This window comes from Brassica napus, chromosome C8, assembly GCF_020379485.1.
Source record: "Brassica napus cultivar Da-Ae chromosome C8, Da-Ae, whole genome shotgun sequence".
Taxonomy (NCBI): Eukaryota; Viridiplantae; Streptophyta; class Magnoliopsida; order Brassicales; family Brassicaceae; genus Brassica; species Brassica napus.
Genome location: NC_063451.1, coordinates 29,529,517 through 29,553,353, shown reverse-complemented (window position 1 = coordinate 29,553,353; position 23,837 = coordinate 29,529,517). Strand labels below are relative to the sequence as shown.

General features: G+C 36.9%; 3 protein-coding genes and 1 pseudogene across 4 annotated transcripts; 3 read left to right on the top strand and 1 right to left on the bottom strand.

The window, feature by feature from the left end:
* Positions 1 to 7,547: 7,547 nt before the first annotated feature.
* Positions 7,548 to 8,801, top strand: LOC106449347 (glutathione S-transferase DHAR1, mitochondrial). The gene is made up of 3 exons (XM_013891122.3): positions 7,548 to 7,726; positions 7,810 to 7,900; positions 8,159 to 8,801. The coding sequence occupies exons 1-3, from the start codon at positions 7,669 to 7,671 to the stop codon at positions 8,640 to 8,642; spliced, it is 633 nt and encodes a 210-aa protein (XP_013746576.1). The 5' UTR covers positions 7,548 to 7,668; the 3' UTR covers positions 8,643 to 8,801.
* Positions 8,802 to 9,931: 1,130 nt separating this feature from the next.
* On the top strand, positions 9,932 to 10,626 carry LOC106377334. Its single transcript, XM_013817549.3, has 2 exons — positions 9,932 to 10,191; positions 10,557 to 10,626. The coding sequence occupies exons 1-2, from the start codon at positions 9,968 to 9,970 to the stop codon at positions 10,576 to 10,578; spliced, it is 246 nt and encodes an 81-aa protein (XP_013673003.1). The 5' UTR covers positions 9,932 to 9,967; the 3' UTR covers positions 10,579 to 10,626.
* Positions 10,627 to 10,904: 278 nt separating this feature from the next.
* BNAC08G18840D lies at positions 10,905 to 15,747 on the bottom strand. 2 transcript variants are annotated; one of them, XM_013891131.3, is made up of 16 exons: positions 15,656 to 15,747; positions 15,291 to 15,498; positions 14,853 to 14,982; positions 14,685 to 14,728; positions 14,244 to 14,337; positions 13,401 to 14,158; positions 13,138 to 13,269; positions 12,931 to 13,003; positions 12,800 to 12,839; positions 12,621 to 12,693; positions 12,431 to 12,496; positions 12,240 to 12,317; positions 11,983 to 12,155; positions 11,834 to 11,880; positions 11,497 to 11,728; positions 10,905 to 11,431 (listed from the first exon to the last, which is right to left on the bottom strand). In XM_013891131.3, exons 2-16 carry the CDS (start codon positions 15,467 to 15,469, stop codon positions 11,061 to 11,063), a joined length of 2,490 nt encoding a protein of 829 aa, XP_013746585.1. In that variant the 5' UTR covers positions 15,470 to 15,498; positions 15,656 to 15,747; the 3' UTR covers positions 10,905 to 11,060. The 2 variants fall into 2 exon arrangements, with proteins under 2 accessions (XP_013746585.1, XP_013746590.1); XM_013891136.3 differs by having other exon boundaries at positions 14,249 to 14,337; positions 15,656 to 15,679.
* An 851-nt stretch (positions 15,748 to 16,598) lies between these two features.
* Positions 16,599 to 19,766, top strand: LOC106444599 (annotated as a pseudogene).
* Positions 19,767 to 23,837: the final 4,071 nt, after the last annotated feature.

Genomic DNA, 23,837 nt, shown 5'->3' with positions numbered 1-23,837 from the left:
AGAATTTACTTATTGAATGAGAGTTAGGTTGCTAGATTATTTAATTCTAAAACTTAATAGATATGCAACTAAGAAATAGAATTGAATGCATCTAGATCCCGTTTTGTATATGGCCGTGTAGCCTAAGACATTGTTCATACTTGCGGCCTTGTGCCCTTGATTGATTAAAAGCCGTGTGGCTTAGTGAATATCAAAGTGACCGTGTGGCCTAGTATCCGGATGGTTATAAAGTGGATTGCATCATGATCCGATCCTTAAGATCGTTGTATCAATAACATGGCCGTATGGCCTAAGCATCACATTGCAAAGCCGTGTGGCTTAAGCATCATAGATAGACTTATGAAATCATATGCACTGATTATTTGAATTGGTTGCAAGAGTTCTAAATCATAAATTGATTAAATGATTTCAGATATCGAGATTTGAGCCTTCGGATTATGCTGCCCTAAATCTCTCTGGAGATAATTATCAAGAATGAGAAATGAACACTTCAATTGCCCTGAAGTCTAGAGGACTCAGGAGATGTATCATTGAAGGCAATAATGCAATTGAAAGTGAAAAGTATAGAGCCATAACAATTATGCGCTACCATCTCACTGAGGAACTGAGAAATCAGTATGAAAATATAGAGGATCCTTGTGAACTTTGGACAAGACTAGAATCCAGATACTCAATGATATTTTGGCGAAAGACCATGAATGAATGGAAGCTTCTCAGGTTCCAGGATTTTGAATCCTTGGAAGAATATAATTCTGCTCTAATGAAAATCGCCCATAGTCTTGAACTATGTGGTGAAGTGGTAACAGATGATGATTTATTATATAAAACATACTCCACATTCCATCCAAAGGATGTACTGTTATCACATAAGGCTAAGGGTTTCACAACCTATAATGACCTATTGTCATACCTATTTGTAATCAAGCAAAGAGAGCAGAAACTTAAAGATACTATTAGTCGATTTGAGAAACTTCAGAAAAGATACATTGAGCAACGAGATATTGAGATGAGACTTCCTGAAGCCAATGAGGCTAGAAATGATAAGGAAGAATCCAAGAAAGCCGCCTGGGAAAATATAGATTGTGAGGCCGGCTTATACATTGACTAAAGAAAGATCTCGACATGATAATTTTATTTTAAATCTATGATTTTATGATTTGCTTTTAAACTTATTTGATGTTTCACGATTTTATATATATAATAGAATTGATTTTGAATTCATTATCTTGTCTGATCTTACTTGAACATATAAATGATTTTAAAGAGTTGCCTAAAGGGCATAAAGCCAAGTAAGAAATCATGAATGGTTATAGTAAGCATAGTAAAGAAACTATGGCTAAGACATTGCCTTAAAAGACATTATACACACCCAAAAAAACATGTGACCCATTGAAGTTATAATGTATGGTTTCCAAGTAGAAACAATGGGTAAGGAAGGAAACAAGTTCCTTTAGACTTTAAGAAGAAAAACGCCTAAGACCTTGAAAGAAAGTGGTCGAGACTATACCTATGATCTCTACTGATCAAAACTATGCTACAGATCAGTATGATAAAGAGGCAAGAGATGTGGTAACCATATTGAGATAACACCACGAAATTTTACACTATATGGCATGATAGGATTAGCCATCCTAAAGTCTAAACTTGATGCAAAGATTGAAAAGGCACAGAGTTATCCCGTAAAAGATCTCACGTTGTGAAACATGTACACAAAGGGAAACTCATTAGGCTTAATTGTCCCAAGCACCACGACCTTATAGTATGGTCATGAGGGGGAGAGAGGATAAACCCATGATCAATACTACAAGTTCGTGTATGGTCTACGACCATGTTATATGGCTCGGTCATTACTCGGCCATAAAAGACCATTCCTCGGCCGTGGAGGCCATGATACAAACGGCCAAACCGAAGAGGCCATTACTCGGCCGAAGAGACCATGTTATGGTCGGCTACAAAGACCATCACCTATAAACGGCTTGGCCACGACTTGGTCATGACTTGGCTATATAGTGCAGGCTTGGCCGCATATAAGCCATTACCTATAAAAGGTTCGGCCATGTAAGCCATTATCTATAAGACTAAGATTCTAAAGTCTATAAGCTTGGAGACATTATGAATTTACATGTATAGAATGATAATATGCATCAGGCCATATAAGTGAGCATAGATATTCCCATCTCAGATTGAATACGGGTCATAAAACCAGACATACACCATCTTAAGAGATTTTGAATAAACCACCACATACATACATGTGCCATCTAAGATGGAACCTCAGAAGAGGATTGGGAATATATAAGAATAAGATCTTCTCCACGAATTCAAAGGACCGTGAGCCAAAACATGGGTGTTTAAAATAGTGGCCAGGTACGGATTGCATGAAACAAATGAATCCGGATATTCGATATTAAAGGAGAAAGATTATAAGCTGGATAAAAGAAAGATTAAAGAAAGTAAAAGAATGATAAGAATGGTTTTAACCATCATTGTCTTGGCAAAGATCCTCGGACTAGAGATTATAATTTAAGACGTCCAAAGAAAGATTATATAAAGCTAGCTAATTGAGAAGCTAATCAAAATGCCAGACACTGACCCGAGAAATGACTAACCAGCTTAGCACCAAATGAATGTCCTAGAAGAGACATAATCAAGTTCCTATAGAGTCTATACAAGATAGACCAAGTATTCCATAAGACAAAGGAATCTCGGATAGAAAAATGGTGCATAGAATACAGATCCGAGATTATAAGATAAACCATACCAGACATTGAGAAAAGGCTGCGCAGCTACACATCTAAGGTACCAAACCATGTAGTCTTGGGACGCCAAGCTACTAGGTAATAAAGGTCCTGGATAATAAGATCTCAAATCTATAGATCATGTCTGGAACATAATGGAACCACATGAAAGTGTCGACACACACACACATTTGTATAAAGATACATAAAGTTATAGCACTTGAACATAAAGAGATGAACGAGGATCATGAACCCACAAAAGAGTACTCATACAATCACAAAAGATCATAGAGATTAGAAAAGATAAAACTTGGAGGTTCAAAGTATCTAAAAGAGAGATGGGCGTATTGGCCATATACATATACAGAAACGTCATCTGATAAACCAGTGAAATAGATGGATCTTGTGAGATAAAGAAACCGTGAGAAAAGGCACATGATCACGAGGTCTAGAGTGTTCATGTTTCCTAATAACAGCATTAGATCATAGCTTGTTACACAAGGTACTCACAAAGATCAAAGGAACAGATTATAAGGAGATAAACTCCTATGTGGTGGATGCTGCTACAGATTTTCAAAATTGAAAATGCTCTGGTCATAAGAAAGATATTAGATACAAATGATGTAGTAAGCAGCATATGGATCACTGGATAAGATGAAAGAACAGCTTTGTTCCTAAGCTGATTCATGGACTAAAACATAAAGCAGCTGCATATAGTATGTAAAGGACATTGATCACGCATGATCATTGATCTTGGAGTTGTATAAAAGACAATCCAATAACAGTCCATATACATTTGAAATCCCTTGTGTTTATACTAAACCTAAAAGAGGTTAGTAGACTGATACAGAACGTATCTGTAGGCGTCCGGTCCTTCGACTAAAGACGTCCAACCCTTAAGCTAAAAGGCATCCGGCTTTCAGATAAAGGCGTCCGGCCCCTTCTGCTAAAAAGGCGTCCGGCTCTTATCCTTTGATCACGGGCTAGTAGAGACAAAGGATCAACCGGATACAAATGTATTGTAGTCCATAAGCTTGTGAAAGCCGAGATTCATGACCTAATAATATATACTTAGCGTGTGATATGATCCACAACAACTAAGGTCATGAAACGCCATCATTAAGATAGGAATGCAAATTGAATACGACATTACCTAAGGCAAAGAAATCAATGTCCACATCCATGAGAGTGTTCGGCCGCAGAGCCATAATAAGAGATTATAAACTCACAGCAATGATCATTGATCTTGAACACTCATGAGACAAGTAGTGGTCATGTATAGACAAGGTCTATGACCCAGACATGGATCGGCCAGATCGAGACACAGGTTCATGATAACCACGTCTAGTACATTGTCCATAAGTACTTAGTTTGTCCGATCAAAGTAAAGAGTTAAGAGTAGACGATCACGTCTAGACTATGGACATATGCAAACACGATTTGCAAAGACCCAATAGTGATCTCCGAGGACAATGTGATTCACATTGCTTAGCACGTATGCTTTACCGGGGACACTTGATGTCAAAGGACATGAGAAATGACCTAAGAAGTCGAAGTGGTCTAATTACGGTTCAGTAATGATACTGGCTGATTACTCCCATCCTATACATACAGGAAATATCACGCACCAAGATGCGTAGAATGTAGAACCTACACTGAGAATCACATCAGGGGGAGTAGTGCGTGTTGTACTCTTTTTCCTTCATCATGGTTTTGTCCCACTGGGTTTTCCTGATAAGGTTTTAATGAGGCAACATGAAGCGTACTACAAATTATGTATGGTTATGGCATCCAAGGGGGAGTAATCCTGTATGGTTATGGCATCCAAGAGGGAGTGTTATAAATCATGGAGTGGATTGCCATTAACCAAGACAAGAGGAGAAAGCCCGTCGGCCACATCAAGCCCAACTGCGGCCGCAAGGAGGAGAGAGAGTCGGCCAAAGCCTTAGCCGACTTAGGATATATATAGTTTTCTTTTCCTATGTTTTAGTAGTTTTCCTATTTCCTCTTGGATAAGGATATGTACACTTTCCTTTTATCTTTATCTTGTAATCCTTATATAAAGGAACCCTCTTGATCATTAATAACAGAATATTCAGACTCTAAACTCTCTATTTACAACAAGAGGTTCATTATTCTGATCATTTATAGTTTGGTGGTCTGGTTTTGGAAGTAAGCACAGTCTAAGTGAACCAAGGTGCGTGGAACCAAGAGTGGATAGGTGTGGGAAGGTTTCTCTCCGTTGGATCAAGCTAGAGGTGATCTTGATTTGGCCTAATAATTTTACTATTTATTCTGTATTTATTTAAAAATATCCACCGGAGAGGATCACATAAATAACAATCATGATGTTACATATTAATTTTGACTTAAAACATGAATAGTTTAAAGGATTGAATACTTTCTTTTTATATCCACCAAAACTTGAATTCCTTCAATTTCTTGGATTCTGGTCTAAGAGATCATCGGTTTCTTGGGTACTCAAGGAATGCAATTCCAAACTTCCGGGGCTGGAATGCGAACAAATTACATGGATGATGCAAATTACGGCTTGGATATTTTTCCAAAGAATATGATTTTCACTTTGCTCTTGTCACTGCTGTTGTTTTAGCTTTTATGACATCCAAACTTTCCATCTGTCGTAAGGAAACATATGTTTTCATTAACAAACGATGAATCTAAGAAAAAGGTCTGTGACTAACCATAATATATCATTTAACTAACCATAATATATCTCATTCAACAAACCATACCATAATATGTACAAACCATAGTAAAACCAGAGAACGCTATTCCTCCTCTCCAGAAGCATGGTCTAAAATTTATGACAAAAATTTAAATGTATCTCCACTTGTGTCTTTGTAAATCGTTTCTGCACCCCCACAAGAATATTTTTTTAAACATCGTTAGCTGATATAGATTTATATAGAACAATGTTTCATGATTCTGGAGGAACTAACCTCGGATGGGGAAACATGACCTTGAACATTGAGAACTTCATGCTTTTAAGAAGTCAGGGTAGAATTGTGGCTCACCAAAAATTGGTACATAAGGTAGACATTGTGCTTAGAAGTTTCCCAAAACAAACTTCTCAACTACAATACAAAAAACCGACTTTTGTTAGATGTCCACTGAGAAAATTTTCAGTCCAGTAAAAATCCGTTTCTTTCTAACTTATGCGGACTGGAGTAGGAATTTGTACATCCTCATTATGACATACATCATATGTTATGAATAAAATTGAATGACAAAAAATATGCATCGATGATAACCTGAAAATGAAGGATGCTTAATTTGATAGATCTTAAATTCGTAAAAAAAAAAAAAATTTAAAAGACTCTCCCTTTATGTGTGACCATGCAATACAGAAATACTAAGGTGATTATGCAAATGAGATATGGTAGCAATTGAAAGCAATATTATTTGTGAACCAAGCAGACAACATCTAAATGCGAAGTATCAGCTATTTTATTACTCTAAAACCAAAGAAAGCCACACTGTAGAGTTAAAAAATAACTCAATCTCGACTAATGAACCTATATTAACTATTTAGCTATACATTATCGTAGACACTTAAGAATGGCAGAAACCAAATAATATTAGACTTGTTAAAAAGGCATATATGCTTACAAAGTAGTCAAAGTCGTCGACATTGCAGTGGGATGCAGACATGTCATCCCCATGAAATTTCTCATCTAAATCGTCCTCAGCATCTTCCGTTTCATCATCAACATTGTCAATGTACAGCATCCTCGGGTTGGTAATTAGACATTTATTTAGTTTTATTAAAAAGCACCTGCACATGTCGAGAATAACCTTTATTACAGTACTCTGAAAGCAAGCGACCACAACAGTATCTTCTTACAACTGATTTTGGCATAAAACCACATAGACTTAAGTGTATAGACGATTACTATCTAAATGATGTTCTGGACACCATATTAATCTTTCGGATAGAAAGATGCTAGCAATCATCAATGTTTGTCTTGTTGGAAATTGGAAATTGTTAGATGGCACTTTTTTCTAACATACCTTTTTCTATATGACATCTTTCTACATGACATGTTTGTAAACTGTTTAACATACATTTTTCTACAGGACATCTTTCTTCGATACAAACATTCCGCAACAGTTGGATCCGAATAGATGTAAATCTTTAGAGAGCTCACCCACGTCTCTGACGTCAGATACTCTGCTCAGAAGAGTAGAAAGACGTTTCTGAATCATCAGGGGCATTCTGAAACGGATGTTGCTCAAATGCCTGATCGGCGATCTCATCCAATCTCTGGTAAAGTCAAACGAAATCAATTCTATTAATGCAGGCTGAACTTCACAAAATCAGAATCGTTTAAATAGAAAAGGGAGAGAGGGAAGAAAGTGAATAAGAAAGCGAAATTGTATGGTTTTTCATTTTAATGGAGCGTTAATAGTTGGAAGACAAAGTGGGAAATGGAAGAGAAAGAAGAGTTGTAACTGGTGTCTTTACTCTTTAGGTTTCTCCGGCGGAAGGAATATTACAGAGACGAAAGGTCATTTGTCAATGGTGCTTTGTCAATGGTGCTGACATGTCATTTTGTGATAGGTTAATTTAATTTGCATACGTGGATAGGCTCATATCTCCCTTTTATTTATTGTAAGATGAATCACGACAAATGGATTATAATCAGTATACTAGTTGCATTGATGTTGTCGTTACGTTAACATTGTGCTAAAAACGTGAAAACCTTTACCGATACGGTTCAAAATTTTCAAATCGTATCTCGCCATGCACCAACACGTGGAAAAGATAACATGTCCTTCTCAAACGTTGGCCAATACTGGACCACTGCTTTTGGTCGAAGCACTAAAGCGAAGAGAGTGTGAGAATTGTGTATAAAAATACACTGAATAACTCAACAGTGCTTTGATCACAGCAAAAGAAAAACTCAAGATGGCTCTCGAAGTATGCGTGAAAGCCGCCGTTGGTGCTCCTGATGTTCTTGGCGACTGTAAGTGAATTCCTCTTCTCTATGTCTCTGTTTAAGCACTGATTTGCAAGATCTGAGTTTTGGTTCTTTGAATGTCGTTTCAGGCCCGTTCAGCCAAAGGGTTCTTCTCACCCTCGAGGAGAAGAGTCTGCCCTACAAAATGCATCTGATCAACCTCTCCGACAAACCTAAGTGGTCAGTAACTCATTCACCGGATGTGTTGAGCTTTGTTTTAACCGGAAATTGGATTAGGTTCGGTTAGCTCAAATGCTAACCGGACATTGGATTAGCATGGTTTATATATATATGATCAGAGCAGGTATTGAACATACAGGATGAAACATTAGACTATGACCTCAAAAAAATTAGTGTTTAAGTATGTAGTATCATTTGGTCCCAACTAATTAAAATATATGTTTAATAAAATTATTTCAAGCCTCATATATGATGCAGGTTCTTAGACATTAATCCTGGAGGGAAAGTGCCAGTGCTTAAGATCGACGGCAAGTGGGTGCCTGATTCCGACGTCATCGTCAGCCTTCTCGAGAAGAAGTATCCTGAGCCATCACTCAAGACTCCTCCCAAGTTTGCCTCTGTTGGATCCAAGATCATGAGTACTTTCGTGGCTTTCCTGACGACCAAAGACTCAAGTGACGGTCCTTTGCTTCATGAGCTACAAGCCTTGGAGAATCATCTCAAGTCTCACGATGGTCCTTTTATAGCCGGGGAAAAGGTCAGCGCGGTGGATCTAAGCTTAGCACCAAAGCTTTACCATCTGGAGGTCGCTCTTGGCCACTTCAAAAGCTGGTCTATCCCTGGGAGCTTGACCCATGTTCATAACTACATGCATGCTTTGTTCTCCCTCCACTCCTTTGAGAAAACAAAGGCTGAGGAGAAGTATGTGATCGCGGGATGGGCTCCCAAGGTCCACTACTAAAACTACTATTTCCATCTGTTCCGCACCACTATGAGATTAACTGGTGTGGTGTTGTGTTTCATGGTTTATCTTCTCTACCAGTCAAATAATGAATGTTGACCTATTATGCTTTGTATTGTATCAATCAAACCATATTAATGTTAATAAGGCATTCTGACATACATTATTCCAATTTATACTTAATATATTATTTTGTTTTAAAATTTTAAGAAATTTTAAATAGATATAGATTTATAAAAAATGAGTTTCTGAATACGAACCTTAAAGATTTGACCCAAACCCAATCAACCTAAATTTATAAATACCCAAACCCAATCAACCTAAATTTATAAATATTCAAATGGAGCTTAAATCTTTAATCTAAAATGTAGCTTAAATCTTTAATCTCCAAAACCTGAATCAGATCCGAACCTACAATCGTCCATCCTATTTGATAAGTTTTATGTGCTTCCAACTTAAAACCAATTGGTGTGGATTGGCACGAGTCCCTTATATATTACTCAAATCTCTTTCATATTTTCGATTCAATAGCCTCCCTAATGGTGCGTATAACCATTAATCTCGCAAAATCCATCATACCCTCTCCGAAATCATGCTTTATTTTCTAGCGATCTTGGCGGAACTGAGCCTTCTGTGGACCATCAACTAATGAGATGATCGGGCCACTGTCTGGGCCAGATTAATGAGTCAGAGTATTAGGTCCGCTCTGATACCATGATAAGTTATCTCAAGGGTTTGTTATGGACTTACAACTTAAAACCAATCGGTGATTAGTGGATTGACCCTAACCTTCGGAACTTTAGAACATTTATACTCGGTCGAGCGAGTTTAATACGATTTGACCCAAACCCAGTCAACCAAAATTTATAAATATTCAAGTGGAGCTTAAATATTTCATCCCAAAAATTTGAAACCCGAAACCGAATAGATCCAAATAGCTACCCGAACACCCATCTTACTCCAATAGTATTTTGGATCTTACTCATTTTCTGTCTTTTGAAAACATCTAAAACTTGATTATGGAGAACTTAAATAGACAAATACATTTATAAGCCGAAAACTATGTCACTACGCTTTGCTGCTTTTGGCATATACATGTTGTTTAATTTACTCGCATGAAACGAAAGCCACCTCACGTCGTGCTATTTTCGGTGTAACCTTAACGGTGGATCTTTAAATAAAACCAAACTATTTAAATTTAGGGCACAATCCAACAAAAGTAGTACAACACGTAAAAATCGTTGCAACTTTAGACAGCTTAAATAATCTGATTATGACCTTTTCTTAAACCATTCTTTTGTTTTAAATATTGAAAAGAAGAACGGATGGCGAAAACATGGGTAGCTGTGGTGTTATCCGTGATGCTACTCGTTTCCATAAACTCGGTGGCAATTTGGGCTGAGGAGGAACAGCCTACGATTGGGACGAGGATAGACTCAGCCGTGACAGGCGTCACCAATGCATTCAATGAACACGGTGGCCCAGACGCCGTTGAAACCGTATCTTCCACAGCAAAGTCCGTTTACGGATGGTTTGGTGATAAAGCCAAGTATGTCTATGATTCTTTATAATATCTATAATACGTTAGGTACTCTTAGGTTAAGTGATATTTTGAATATGAAAAAAAAAAGAAGAAAAAAAAAAGATATTAGTGAATATGTTTTTGCTACACCGTAGTTCTTATTTTCTTAGAATACATACATAACATAAGAATACATTTATGTCTCCTATGTTAAACATTATCTGAACATTTATATTATCCTTAATCTCATATGATTTAAAAGAGAGAAATTAATAACAAACACTGTATATGGTTTGTCCTAATATGTGTTTTTTTTTATAATTAGTATGTTTGTTTTTAATTTGTTGCATGCATAATCATGCACTCATTATCAATCTTCTTTATTTTTGTAGGGAAATGGGAATTCATTTCTAAAAGGAGGAATAAGGAAAGGTGAACTTATAGATGTGGTATCAATCAAAACAAAAAAAAAGCTTGACCTATCTGTAATTGATTTTATCTATTTTATCTTCATTCTTCAATGCATTAATATGTAAATGTAACCCAATATCTTTAAACAAAATGTTATCACGTCAATCTCGGATGCAAGTATGATCATTACATATAGATTGATCATCTTACCAGTTGCACCACTGAAAGTACTTCATGATCCCTCTGTTTTTGTCCTGGACTATTGGGCATTCTCCAAAATCCAAATTGTTTCGGCTTTCTTTATTAAACGCCAAAGTCAGAGAGTCTTATAGTAATCCAACAAACAAAATTGGATTAATTATTATTATACGCATCCAAGATTAGTGTTGTTTTCAGTGAGTTATCTTGTTTTACAAGGCGAGAGCAAATGTTAAACCATTGTAAGATTTAGGGTTATTTGTTTGCTTATTAGTGGGACTACATATTTATCTCTGATGCCTCCAGTTTTGTTTACCGACCAAACCAGATGAAGCAATCTCTTGACACCGAACGATCCCAGCCGCTCCACCATAAGACAACCATCTCTCACTTCCTTTGTTCATGTTCCACCGCACTCTATGCATCGCCACCATTTTAGGTGGAAACGTTTCCGCTTTCACAGAACTGCTACTGTTGCTTGCTTCTTTTCTTCTTCTTTCTTCTTCATCGCCATCTTCTTTAACACAAACCAGTGCTCCTCTGTTATCTTCCTCCTCTATTGTGTTGTTCTTCCCTTTCTTAGCCTTTGATCTTGACCCTTTGTTGCTAGTTCCCTCCGTTTCAGACTCTAAACCCGGATCCTCATCGTGTGCAAAAGCTGTAGAATTGTGAAATAATTCATTGGACTACATGTAACTTCTGTCGTATAAGTTTTAAACTTACCTAGAGGCTGAGCGTCTGAAACAGGAGATGTGTATCTGTTAGGAGATTCGTTCAAGAGACTCCGAAGACATCTCTGTTTTTCACCATTCTCACTAACTGGTTTCTTCAAGAAGATCGGTACGTTAGGCACTGGACTGTGCACTGTAAAGGTGGAATCGTTCATCGTCAATCGTCCACAGAGGAAGTGAGGAGTTCGGTTTCTCGAGTCTTTTTCCACTGCTTTGGTCGTAAGCTGTAAAAGCACAACAAGACAGAGAAAAATCTTTTATTTTTTGAACAGAGAAAAATCTTTAAAACATATAAACCAAAAAGAAAAATCAATGACTTTATAACCGACCTGGAAATGGAAAACGGACCCATCTGCAGTGCAATAAGCTGCCATGCCTGATGAAGTTGAATATCATTCAGTGTCACAGTAGTGCTTTATGTATTAAGATGATTGTGTTACAACTGAATTTAAAGCACAAATACATTCAAAGGATATACCTGTGAGCCGGGATACTTGAATACTCCAGATGGGAAAAGACGAGCAGTTATAAACGCTCAACCCTTGCTGTTTTGTGTTAGGATAAGGCCTTCCGGTTGATGGAACATCATACGCAATCTTAACCAAGCTTAGGATCCTCATTGTGCCATCGTCAAAGGACAATAACACACATCTGCAGAAGAAATTTGAAAAACCAAGTTGGTCTAATCAGGACTCTCAAAGTCTAATCAACTGAGGATAGAGAAACAATTGGTACTTTGGGTCTTGTAACCAATCGAGGCTGTAAATAAATCTTGGTACAGGGTGCAGATCCCATAAAGGACGGAATGGATCACTACAGAAAAAGCAAGTAATAAGTTATGGTATGTAGTAACGCAAAAGAAAAATTAAAACTCAAAACATCGAAACTTGAAGAAAAGCTATGTAGCTGATATTTATGAAGTTTACCGTAAGTCCCAAAATTTTAGACCTCCATGTCCAGCAGTAGCTACTACGTTTGAACTTTCCTGATCACTGGAAAGTTTTCAGAAATTACATTTAATAATAAGTGAATCCTCTAACAGAAGGAAAGAGGTACATTAGTTTTTTAATTGAAGCCAGTGACAAAGCCAAATTGCTGTGATTTAATGTCACTGACCTTTCACTAGGAGCCCATGCAACTGCCCTAATAGGAGTTGTATCTGCGCTGAAGAAAAGTAAAGGTCTTGTATCTGCACAAAAAATTAAAAAGCAAATGTGAAATCAACAGATCACTCTCTAGCCACAATGTGAAAACAAATTATCTGACATAGAGAAAAACATATCAGGTCGTAATACCTTGTGAAGATTTGGTTGTAGAAAATTTCCAGAGAGCAACCTTGTGCAAGAGATCAATTACATTTTCACGCATTAAAGAAAAACATAATCATATGATGGAAATGGCAGTATGAAAGTAATTTGTTAATTACCGTGCCATCGTGGCAACCAGCGAGTAAGAAATCAGGGTTCCTCAAAGTCGACCATTCAACTGTTAAAGGGATGCTGTACGATAATAGATGAGCACCATATCAGGAGAACAGAGACAGATATTGAGGAGGTATCAATAATAAAAGCAAAAATTAATTTATGTACAACTCTGAGAACACAAAACTGGTAAATGTTAGACATCTACTAACCTCTGTGTATCACCACACTTCAAGTCTGAACATTTGAAAACGGGAGCCAGTTTCACAAAACGAGGATCAGTCGCATCTTTTTTTGAAGATAAATATACAGCCGATACTGCCTGAGGCATTGGTACATCCCACCTGCATAAAGTTGTTCATCATTCCGCATAGTACATGCAACCTAGTTAAAGGTACTAACATTGTTGCATATTGCAAATATGATAACACCAACTATACCAGCAGAGTAAATGAAAGAGAAGTAGCTGACTTACACTTCCAGAGATCCATTCCCCAGCAAGACAGCTAAATATCCCATTCTATGCTTATTAACAGAATCATCTGCATATGGGGGACGCCATTTCATATCCCAGGCAACTTTTCCATTGTGTGCCAGGCATAAGACAACCCTTGGAAGAGCAATGTCTTCAGAGATATCCGAGGATGTTCCCCCTGGAACGTTTCCAACAGCTTCACTATCTTCTGACACCACGGGTTCGCAAGTTTCTTCAGCTCGTTGGTGTTTTTGTCTCTTTCTCCGTACGGGAAGTTTGATATTTGCGCTTTCTGAAGGCAACCCTTTTCCTGAGCTTTCATTGTTGGTTTTAGCTTTTGTTACTGAAGCTTCTCGTAGAACCCGAGGAGGAGTTGCGGGAACAACTGCTTCTTCCGGATATCGAACAGACAAAGCTTCAACGTATAGAACGTCACCATCAAGCTCAATAGGAGGCTCAGCAGTAGTCTTCTTTCTAGGTCTTCCTTTTGGCTTCTTAGGCTCTGTTGCTGTCTCTATTGGATGCTTTCTGGGCCTGCCTCTCGGCTTTTTAGGCTCTGTATTGTTATTATTACTTTCATCGGATGGTTTCTTCTGAGACTTTCCAGACAACTTCTGTTTCTTCCCTGATATATAGGTGCTATCGTTCTCGCATGTGGCATTAGTAATGCACCATATCTGAATAATGCCTCTACCTGAAAGTCGAACGCCTATCTTGTGACTGTACGATTCAGGCGGATGAGTAGCCACAGCTAGAAACTGCAATGGTAAAAACTTACAACAATGAAAACCAAATATTTTCATTTCAACCAAGCATAAAAAACAGAAGATATGACCTGATCACCTCACATTTTGCCCGAGCATCTGGGTTTTCATGAACTCTGGGACACCACTCTAATGCCCAAACAGATCCTCCAACATGCATGATAAAATCTTTGCTGCAGAGGCGAATAAATCATTACATAAACAATCCTGATTCATGACTAAAAAGTAAAAACCGGTATGAACAAAGACAAGAGCAGATATATCACACAAACAAGCACTGCCAGTATGCTGTCTAGCTAATTACCAACTTAGACCTGGTTCATACCCGCTTGACTCAATCACAAAACTTCATAAGTGACATCATCATTTTGAACATGAGAAGGGAGAAACCTATGATCATTTCCCATGGTCAAGAACTATTGTATGCCTTCTCAAATGTTGATGCATGAGTTTTGCTACCAAACAGAACCAGTAAAGATTTAATAATCAAAGCTAATAATATTAACCTTAATTTTATTACCTAGGTTCGCCAAGTGATGATGATTCATCGTCATCTATCTTAACCTGCGCCAATAATAGTACAGAGGATTAAAAAAAAATACAGTAATGTTGAAGCAATTTAAGAAGTAACGGCGGGTAAGAAGAATCAAGGTTAAAAAAAATCTTGTAGTGTAAAAATAAGAAACACCTTAGGAGCTCGTGCTGAAGAAAAGTGAGGCAAAGTCTGACTCTTGACGTCCTTCGGTTCACAGCTTTTTGCAGCCTCATCATCATAGAACCCAAAACGTTTTGGTTCATAACTTAAATGCCTCCATTCCCTAGAGATGAGACTAGATTTGTGAGTATTAAAATCAACGAGTAGAGTTATTAGTAACTCAATTAACAATGCAATTCACAAATGGTTAAGAAGAGTTGAATAAGGACAAAGGTAGTATTTTTCCAAACGAAAGCCTATACGCTTGGTTTGTGTTTGTACGAGTGTTAGTAACTCAATTAAAATTCGAAGACAGATGTTTGGAATAAAGATCTTAACCACTTAAAAGTATAGTGTTTTTTTTCTCGATACAAAACTAGTCTATGAATGCATGCAGCATGCATAATTGAAATTGAACTGCTCTTAACTGACCTCAAGAATGTAACTGAAGATGACAGTCTCTTGATATCAGTCTTGTCAATATCAGTACGACCTTCACCGCAGAGATCAGTGATCAAGTCCACTGCCTTCAAATGATTCTCAACAGAGTAATCAAACACTGAAATGCTACATCCTTCTTCACCACTCCTTGAAGGCTCTTCTTCACTCATCGATCCGTTTTTTTCACTGTTTCAAACTCCTTCATACAACATAAGCAGAGATCATCACCCGTTAGTGCGGAGCAAGAATTGACAAGAGAATTTTCAATTCTGAGAAAGCAGATACAGAGAAGAGCTAAAAAAAGCTTAGCAACAATGGAATTGCATCTGAACGGAACTTGGACGAACAGAACTTACCGGCGAAAGTAACCACGGCTTTTTTCCTCGCGTCCACAGATCGACGCCTCATACTGACGGCTTAGTTTTTTTAATAGAGAATGGGCTGTTAATGGGCCTTCAGGTTTTACCGCCCCAAAAATATTCATTGTTCAAATTAACAAACCCACCCCACCCCACCCCACCCCACCCCAAAAAAAAAAAGATAGTCTTGGTCATTGAGTTTCGGGAAACCCAAGCTCCACGTCCTCTTCGCATAGCAGCTGACCATGCATTAGCCATTGTTGCATTTGAACCAAGACATGGCTGGGTGCCGCCGTGGCGGAATCCCATTTCTTGATCACCACACTCTCTTGAATATCATCTACCATATGCATTTAATTTCACCGTCCAACTCCTGAGCCAAAAACACGAAATAGACTTCTTCCTTCACATTCCTCAATATATCGTCTACCATCTGCATTTCACTTTGGTGATTTATTATCAAATAATAATAACAACTATTATCCACAAATTTAGTGTTTGCACGTATTAGCATAATAACCAATCACAAAGCTGTAAAAAATATTGAGAAATATTTGTATCCATTTTTCATGATCTGTTTAAGCTTTTAAGGTAATAAATAACGAATCTAATATTACAATAAATATGATACTTGACACTTCATAATTCATTCTTGATTCCTCGTTACAAGTATCTTGTTACCTGCCTTAATCATGACGTATACTCGTTTCCAAGAAGGTCGCAATGCAGGTATTAGGTATAGGGCAAGAAATAGACTTCTTCTCATTAATTTCGAGTAATAAGATCATGATAGCGATATCTTGCACTAGAAGACCCATTTTTTTCTTTATTGACTGACTTACAAAGCCATTTGCCTAGTGGGCGAATTGTTTTTTGCTTATTGGTTGCTTGCCTTCAACATCAAAGTCAGCGGTTTTTTTCATATTTTTCTTTGAGCGGTAAAAGAATATAGCTTATAATGGAACTAATTGTAACTTTCAGAATCATTTATATTGTTCGAGCTCAATTTTTTTTAGAATTTAGGGTTAGATTAGAAATCGAACAGAGAAGGAGAACTTAAGCTACACTGTCTAAATTTTTTTTTTTCTCGTGGGTTTACAACAGTACAACGACTTGATCAACACGCAAACTTTGTGACTTTTTGGACGAGTGATAAATGTGAAGTGTTGGTTGATGTGTGTGAGAGAGTGAGAGTTGATAGAAGAAAATTCAAAGTGTTTCTTTTCTACCGTGATTGCGAGACTCGGAAAAAAACTGTTGCCGACACAGCACCCAAACTTGTCCTATAATATCTCCCAAGTTCTTATGAAAATCGAAACAGTTTGAAGTTGTTTAGCCTGTGTTGCAAGAAACCGGAGCTTTCCTCTAAGAGAAGCAACAATTATGAGGTGCTATATCAATTATACTTTCTCGATTCTTCTCTCTTTTTTACTCATGCCCATTCTTGATTCAAAATTTCACACTCTCCCGAGCTGGTGTCAAACCAAATGTGGGAATATAAATATTCCATACCCCTTTGGAATCCAAGAAGGTTGCTATCTCAATGAATGGTACAAAATCACATGCAGAAACGCTACTTCTCCGTTCCTCTTCAAGATGGGCAAGGAAGTTGTCAGGATCTCTTCGCCAAACGAAGACTCTGTTTCTTTTAGATCTCCGTCAACCGGGTCATTTGGATCAATTCGTGTCAAAAACCCGATAACATCCGTTGGATGTTCTAGAGATGGAAAAGAGTCTGATTCGGCTTTGAATTTGACGGGCAGCCCTTTTTTCTTTGGGAGAGGAAACACCCTTGTAGCATTTGGTTGCAACAGCAAGGCGTCGTTGACTAACATCGAGCCGAGCATGGTGGGATGCGAGCTGAACTGTACTGCAAGCAAAGTTACGCGCTACCTAGGAAAACCGTCCCTTTTTTGGACAAAACTGGGTGTTCTAACGATGGCTTTACATATAATACTATCCCTCCAGACTGTGGAAATAACAAAGGGGAAGGGGAAGGTGGAGGAAGCTGTGATGGTAACGGATGTTGCAGTGCTAATCTTTCGTATAAAGAGGTTTACCAGGTGGTAGGTGTCAGAATAGAGAGCTTTGATCATAGAAACTCGGCAAGCGTGAAATGCAGAGTCGCTTTCTTAACAGATGAAGACTACACCATATCCGAACCACAAAGCATTTTCGCTCAAGGGTATGCTACAATTACGATAGAATGGGTCATTCAGACGAATACTCTTTCCTTCTTGAACTCGTTAAGCTGCAAAAACACAAAAGAGTACGGGAATCTTTCATCAACAAGTTGCGTATGCGAAAATTTCACCATTTAATTCTGGGACACGTTATGCAAACTGTCAATGCAGCCAAGGTTATACAGGCGACCCATACCTCTTTAACGATTGCAAAGGTTAGTAAATTGTTTCTCAACTCTTTTCTTTGTGTGTATGTGTAAACAGCTTGTTAAATTAGGATTACAAGTTCTCCATGTACTTAGTGTAATTAGATTCTAATGATTTTTCTTATGCCTTATCCAGATTTTAATGAGTGTCTACAAATTGATTCTTACTGTGAAAGAACCGAAATTTGTGTGAATAAGATCGGACATTACAAATGCTTGCCTGATAAGACTGTACCAATAATGATAGGTAAGTCACTGGATGTATCTTCTGCTTCAGTTAACAATTAACAGCTTATAAACAAACAAATGACGACTTAACATACCATCTTTCGCTGCTGTTTCCAGGAATAGGTGTAGGTTTTGGTAGTTTATTCCTAGTTGCTGAGAAAGTATCTTAAGAAGAGAAAGGTGACTCAGAGGAAAAATAATTTCTTCAAACGCAACGGAGGACTATTTCTGCAACAACAACTCAATACAAGAGAAGGTAACGTTGAGAAGACACGAATATTTAGCTCAAGAGAGCTTGAAAAAGCCACTGAAAACTTTAGCGAAAGCAGAATTCTTGGACAAGGTGGTCAAGGCACTGTGTACAAAGGAATGCTGGTAGATGGTCGAACGGTTGCCGTAAGAAAATCCCAAGTTGTGGATGAAGACAAACTAGAGGAGTTCATCAACGAAATCGTCATTCTCTCTCAAGTCAACCATAGACATGTCGTCAAACTCTTGGGATGTTGTCTTGAGACAGAAGTTCCTGTTCTGGTTTACGAGTTTATCCCCAATGGTAACCTTTTCCAGCACATCCATGAAGAATCTGATGACTACACAATGATATGGGGAGTGCGCTTGCGCATAGCAGTTGATATCGCAGGAGCTATTTCGTATCTGCACTCTGCTGCATGTTCTCCTGTTTATCACAGAGATGTCAAGTCAACAAACATAATGCTAGACGAGAAGTATCGAGCCAAGGTATCTGACTTCGGTACTTCAAGATCAGTAACGGTAGATCATACTCACTGGACAACCGTTATTTCAGGCACGGTTGGATACGTGGATCCAGAGTACTACGGTTCCAGCCAGTATACCGACAAGAGTGATGTTTATAGCTTTGGAGTCATCCTCGCTGAGCTTATCACATGAGAGAAGCCTGTAATAACCCTTTCGGGTTCTCAAGAAATAAGAGGTTTGGCGGATCATTTCAGATCTGCCATGAAAGAGAACAAGTTCTTTGATATCATGGATGCTCGAATAAGAGACGCATGCGCAGAACAAGTGATGGCAGTGGCAAATCTAGCAAGGAGATGTCTGAATTCCAAAGGAAAGAAGCGGCCATATATGAAGGAAGTGTTTACCGAGTTAGAGAGGATATCTTCATCTCCAGAGAATGCATTGGTACAGATTGAAAATGAAGACGGTTATGATGAAGAGGAAGAAGGAATGAATATGATAGAGATCGCTGATTCATGGACCGTTGGTGTTACCGCTCCAGCCTTCAGTACTGTCGCTTCGGCTTCCTCTGCAGATGTTGAACCATTGTTTCCTCGTGCTACATGGTGAGGTCTGAAAAAGGGAAGGTAATTCTGAATAAAATTGATGCTAAGATTTGATATATGTGGTAATTTAGATGTTGTTGTTTTTGTGTGTTGTCATTCTTCTCCTTAAACACCTGTTCCTGTATGTAATATTTTCATTCTAGTGTTTGTTAATAAATGTATTACTACATATACCACTACTAACTAAAATCATGTTAGAGAGCATGAAGTGAACTTTCTACGTTATTGAACACAACCTATAAGGCTACAACCTCGTACTCTAAAAGGCTTATAATCAAACTCTTGTCAATTTCTCATAACTGCAATTTTACAGCTTTTAGGCTTTTCCACTTTATGATGATCGTCCTCCATAAGTTTCAATCTACATAAAACAGTACACGAATCCTTATTTCCCAAGATCTAGGATATAAAGTGTACAAGGTTTTCTTGGCATCTGTCGTTAAGAGAATGAAGCAAAGCAAAAAGATCCGAATGACCTCATATATATAAAGAGGCCAACTTGCTCATTTCAGATGGCCACTAAGTACCTGACACGGAAAAGGGATAATTTTAGGCGTGCATGCAACTAAGGACCAAAACTCATCGTATCATATGAAATTTTGACCTCGAGAGAGGCTAATGATTAAAGGAAATTAGAGGAACCACTCATCAATCATACTACAGTAATTACCAAAAACCATACGATTGGAAGATAGTGTACGCAAATCAATAAGATACAGAGACCAACCTCTTTGCAACTCTTCAGCATTTTTGCATTCAGATTCTATCTCCAACTTGGAAGGAGCCTGCTTCCTCGAAACATTGATAGAGTGGAGAAAAGCTTTGCTTTGATGGCACAACAACAACTGAAAAAACGATTCTTGGAAAATATCCATCACTTTTGAATATCTTGAGGTTCAAAGCCCCAACCATCAGCGTAGCTTACAATAAGTATTAGCACACCCCACAGACCCATCAAAATAAAAACTGATTGGGGCTGTTCGTTTCTCCATTTATCATCTCCATCCAGCTGCTCCATCCATATGATCCATCCAAGTGATCAATCCAGATTTTAGGACATGTTCGTTTTTCCATTTAGATGAGTCATCTCGATGGATTTTATGCTTGTTTTTTTATTTATATTTCAATCCAGATGTTTGATATTAGTTTTAACTATACTAACTTTTATTATTTAGTATAAAATATATTTACACTGAAATTATTTTAAAATTAGCATTTCACATTTACAAATTTTTATTTCATACAAATTTATTTATTTTTATTAGATTTGTATTAAAATTTAACTACTACTATAACTTTTCATAAAATTCAAAATAGAAATTCAAATTTGAATAAACTTCCAAACAACTCAAAGTAGAAACTCAAAGCGCAAACTCAAATTTTATAAAACTAAAATTTAAAAGATGAAAGCAATGGTAAGATTTTGGCGAGAAAACGTATTTTACGGTTTTGGCGAGAAAGCATGGTTTTACTGTTTTGACAAGAAACCGCGTTTTGTGGTTTTGGCGAGAAACCACGAGAAACCGTGTTTTGCGGTTTTGGCGAGAAAACACATTTTTCGGTTTTGGCGAGATAACGCGCTTTTGCGATTTTGGTGAGAAAACGCGCTTTTGCGGTTTTGGCGGCAAAACGCGCTTTCGCGGTTTTGGCGGGAAAACATGATTTCGCGGTTTTGGCGGGAAAACACGAATTCGCGGTTTTGGCGGGAAAACACGATTTCGCGGTTTTGGCGGGAAGAAATGTTTTTGTGATTTTGGCGGGAAAATATGTCTTATCAGTTTTGGCATGAAACTATTTTTTACGGTTTTAGCAGAAAACATGCTTTTGCGATTTTAGCAGGAAAACGCATTTTAACAGTTTTGGCGGAAAAACGCGCTTTTACTGTTTTGGCAAGAAAACACGCTTTTGCGGTTTTGGCGGGAAAACGCGTTTTTGTGATTTTGGCGGAAAAAATGTGTTTTTGCGGTTTTGGCGAAAAATCACGTTTTACGGTTTTGGCGGGAAAACGCGTTTTTGCAGTTTTGGCGGAAAAACACATTTTTGCAGTTTTGGCAGAAAATTGTGTTTTGTGGTTCTGGCGGAAAATTGTGTTTTATAGTTTTGGTGGTTTTGTCGTTTTTCATAAGTGATAAAATGATATTAGGTTTGAGTTTGTAATTTGTTAATTACATGGTTTATACCATTTTGACAAACTCATCTCCATCCAGTTGATCCAATTTGGATTAGCCAGCTGATTTTCAAAATTAAGCCTAAATTTTTAAAACTCATTCAGATGAGTCATTCAGATGAGTCATCTAGATGACTTGAACTTTTAATGTCTAAACGAACAAAACTCTCGTCTTCGTACAGATGGCTCCTTAAGCCAACACTTGAGATCATTAACGTATGTTTAATCATAGCTGCATATATAACAAAAGTCAACCCGAACTGAACAAGTATGTTAGCTTGCGAAATTTATGGAGAATAGTATTCTGCAAACTTGTCAACTGTGAGAGTGAGTGCGACCTAAATGATTGAATTAGAGTAACAGAACTGTATTCTGCAAACGTATTCTGATATTATGCAATATAAGTACTGGAAAACACAAAATAAACCTCATTTAACCATATATGCAATGATTTTAGATCGTGAATCGCCAAGTCCTGAAGCCACTAGACCGAGCTTTTACCCATGGTTCTTAACTTCTTCCATATGCATTCTGTTTTCGTAAAGAAAAAAAAAGAAGGCTGATTAAAACATCATTACCATGAACAGATCGATCGCAAATCGGATCTAAGAATCAACGTTACCTGAATCGAGACGAGTCAAAGCCCAAACCCTAACAAGAGAAGTGAACCATCGTGTTCAAACAAGGAGATTCTAATGATAATGAGAGAAACGAAGGAAGATAAGAATATTAATCGGAACTCTAAACCAACTCAAATGATGAAGAATCGATCAGCGCGGGAGATTTAGGTTAAGATCAGAGGGAGAAGTCGCCTCTGCTTTCTATATATACAAGATATCAGAGAGATCCTACGGTTGTTAATTGTTAGTGTGTAAATTAATCAACGGTGCAGACGCAACAAGAAAAGGCGGTTACTGTGTTCGCGCGTTATTTAATGTGTCAAGCTTCACTAATTCTTGAAAGACACGGCTCCTATTCTCTAAATAAAAGATTTTTTTAAAAACAATTGTGATAACATATAGGATTCAATTCCTAATATACATAATCCTTGAGAATATAACTTCCTTAATTTATTTTCAGTAACTAGTTTGGAACAGATTTGAAAATAGATTGCTTATAATTCATAGACAACAATTTCGTTGCTACATTTTAAAATAGTTAAAATAAGCTGTAATACGTTAGAACTCTTCAACAACGATGATACATTTAAGAAAACAACATTTTTATTCGTCATTTTACAGTCGATAAATATTGTAATGTTGCAAAATGTTAAAACCATTTAATAAACAAACATAAATATAAAAAACTCACCCGGTACATGCCCGCATGTTATCATCTAGTCTATTATATTAAAAGTAAAGTACAAAATAATATTTTCTAATTTTAAGTGATTTCTTACATATTTTCATTCTTTTTGAACTAATTCTAACTAATTCAATTATTGTCTTTTTTAATTAATTCGACTTCATTAATTACAAACTTACAAAACATAACTATTATATCTTTTACATTTATTTTTCACATTTCCAAACTACTTCATTAATTGCATTTACTATAACTAGAGGTTGGCCCGCCCTACGGGCGGGTGGGTTTACACTGAAACTATTTTATACTAAATTATATTTTAGTTTTATAAAATATTTAAAATTTTACTTTATACTGAAATTAATAAATATAATCTATTTTATTCTAAAATTATATTATAAATTTAATTAAATTTTGTTGGTTTAAGTTGAAAAAACTACTAACAATATTTTTAATAGAAAACACAAAATTATTAAATTAAAAATTAATATTTTAATATTTGATTTCTATTTCAATTTGATATAGTTTAAAAAATCTAAAATAAGAATAACTACTATTTTTTATTCTAAAAATATCAGATTTTAATATTATTATAATAACTATTTTTCACGATAATAAATTAATATACCCACTTCCAAACTAAATCATTTGAAAAACAAATGTAATGTGATACAATTATAAAATTTTATATTTTAAAGTAATATAGAAATAGATTCAGTAATGTCATAATTAATAATTAGTATATATTATATAACAAAAAACGTGGTG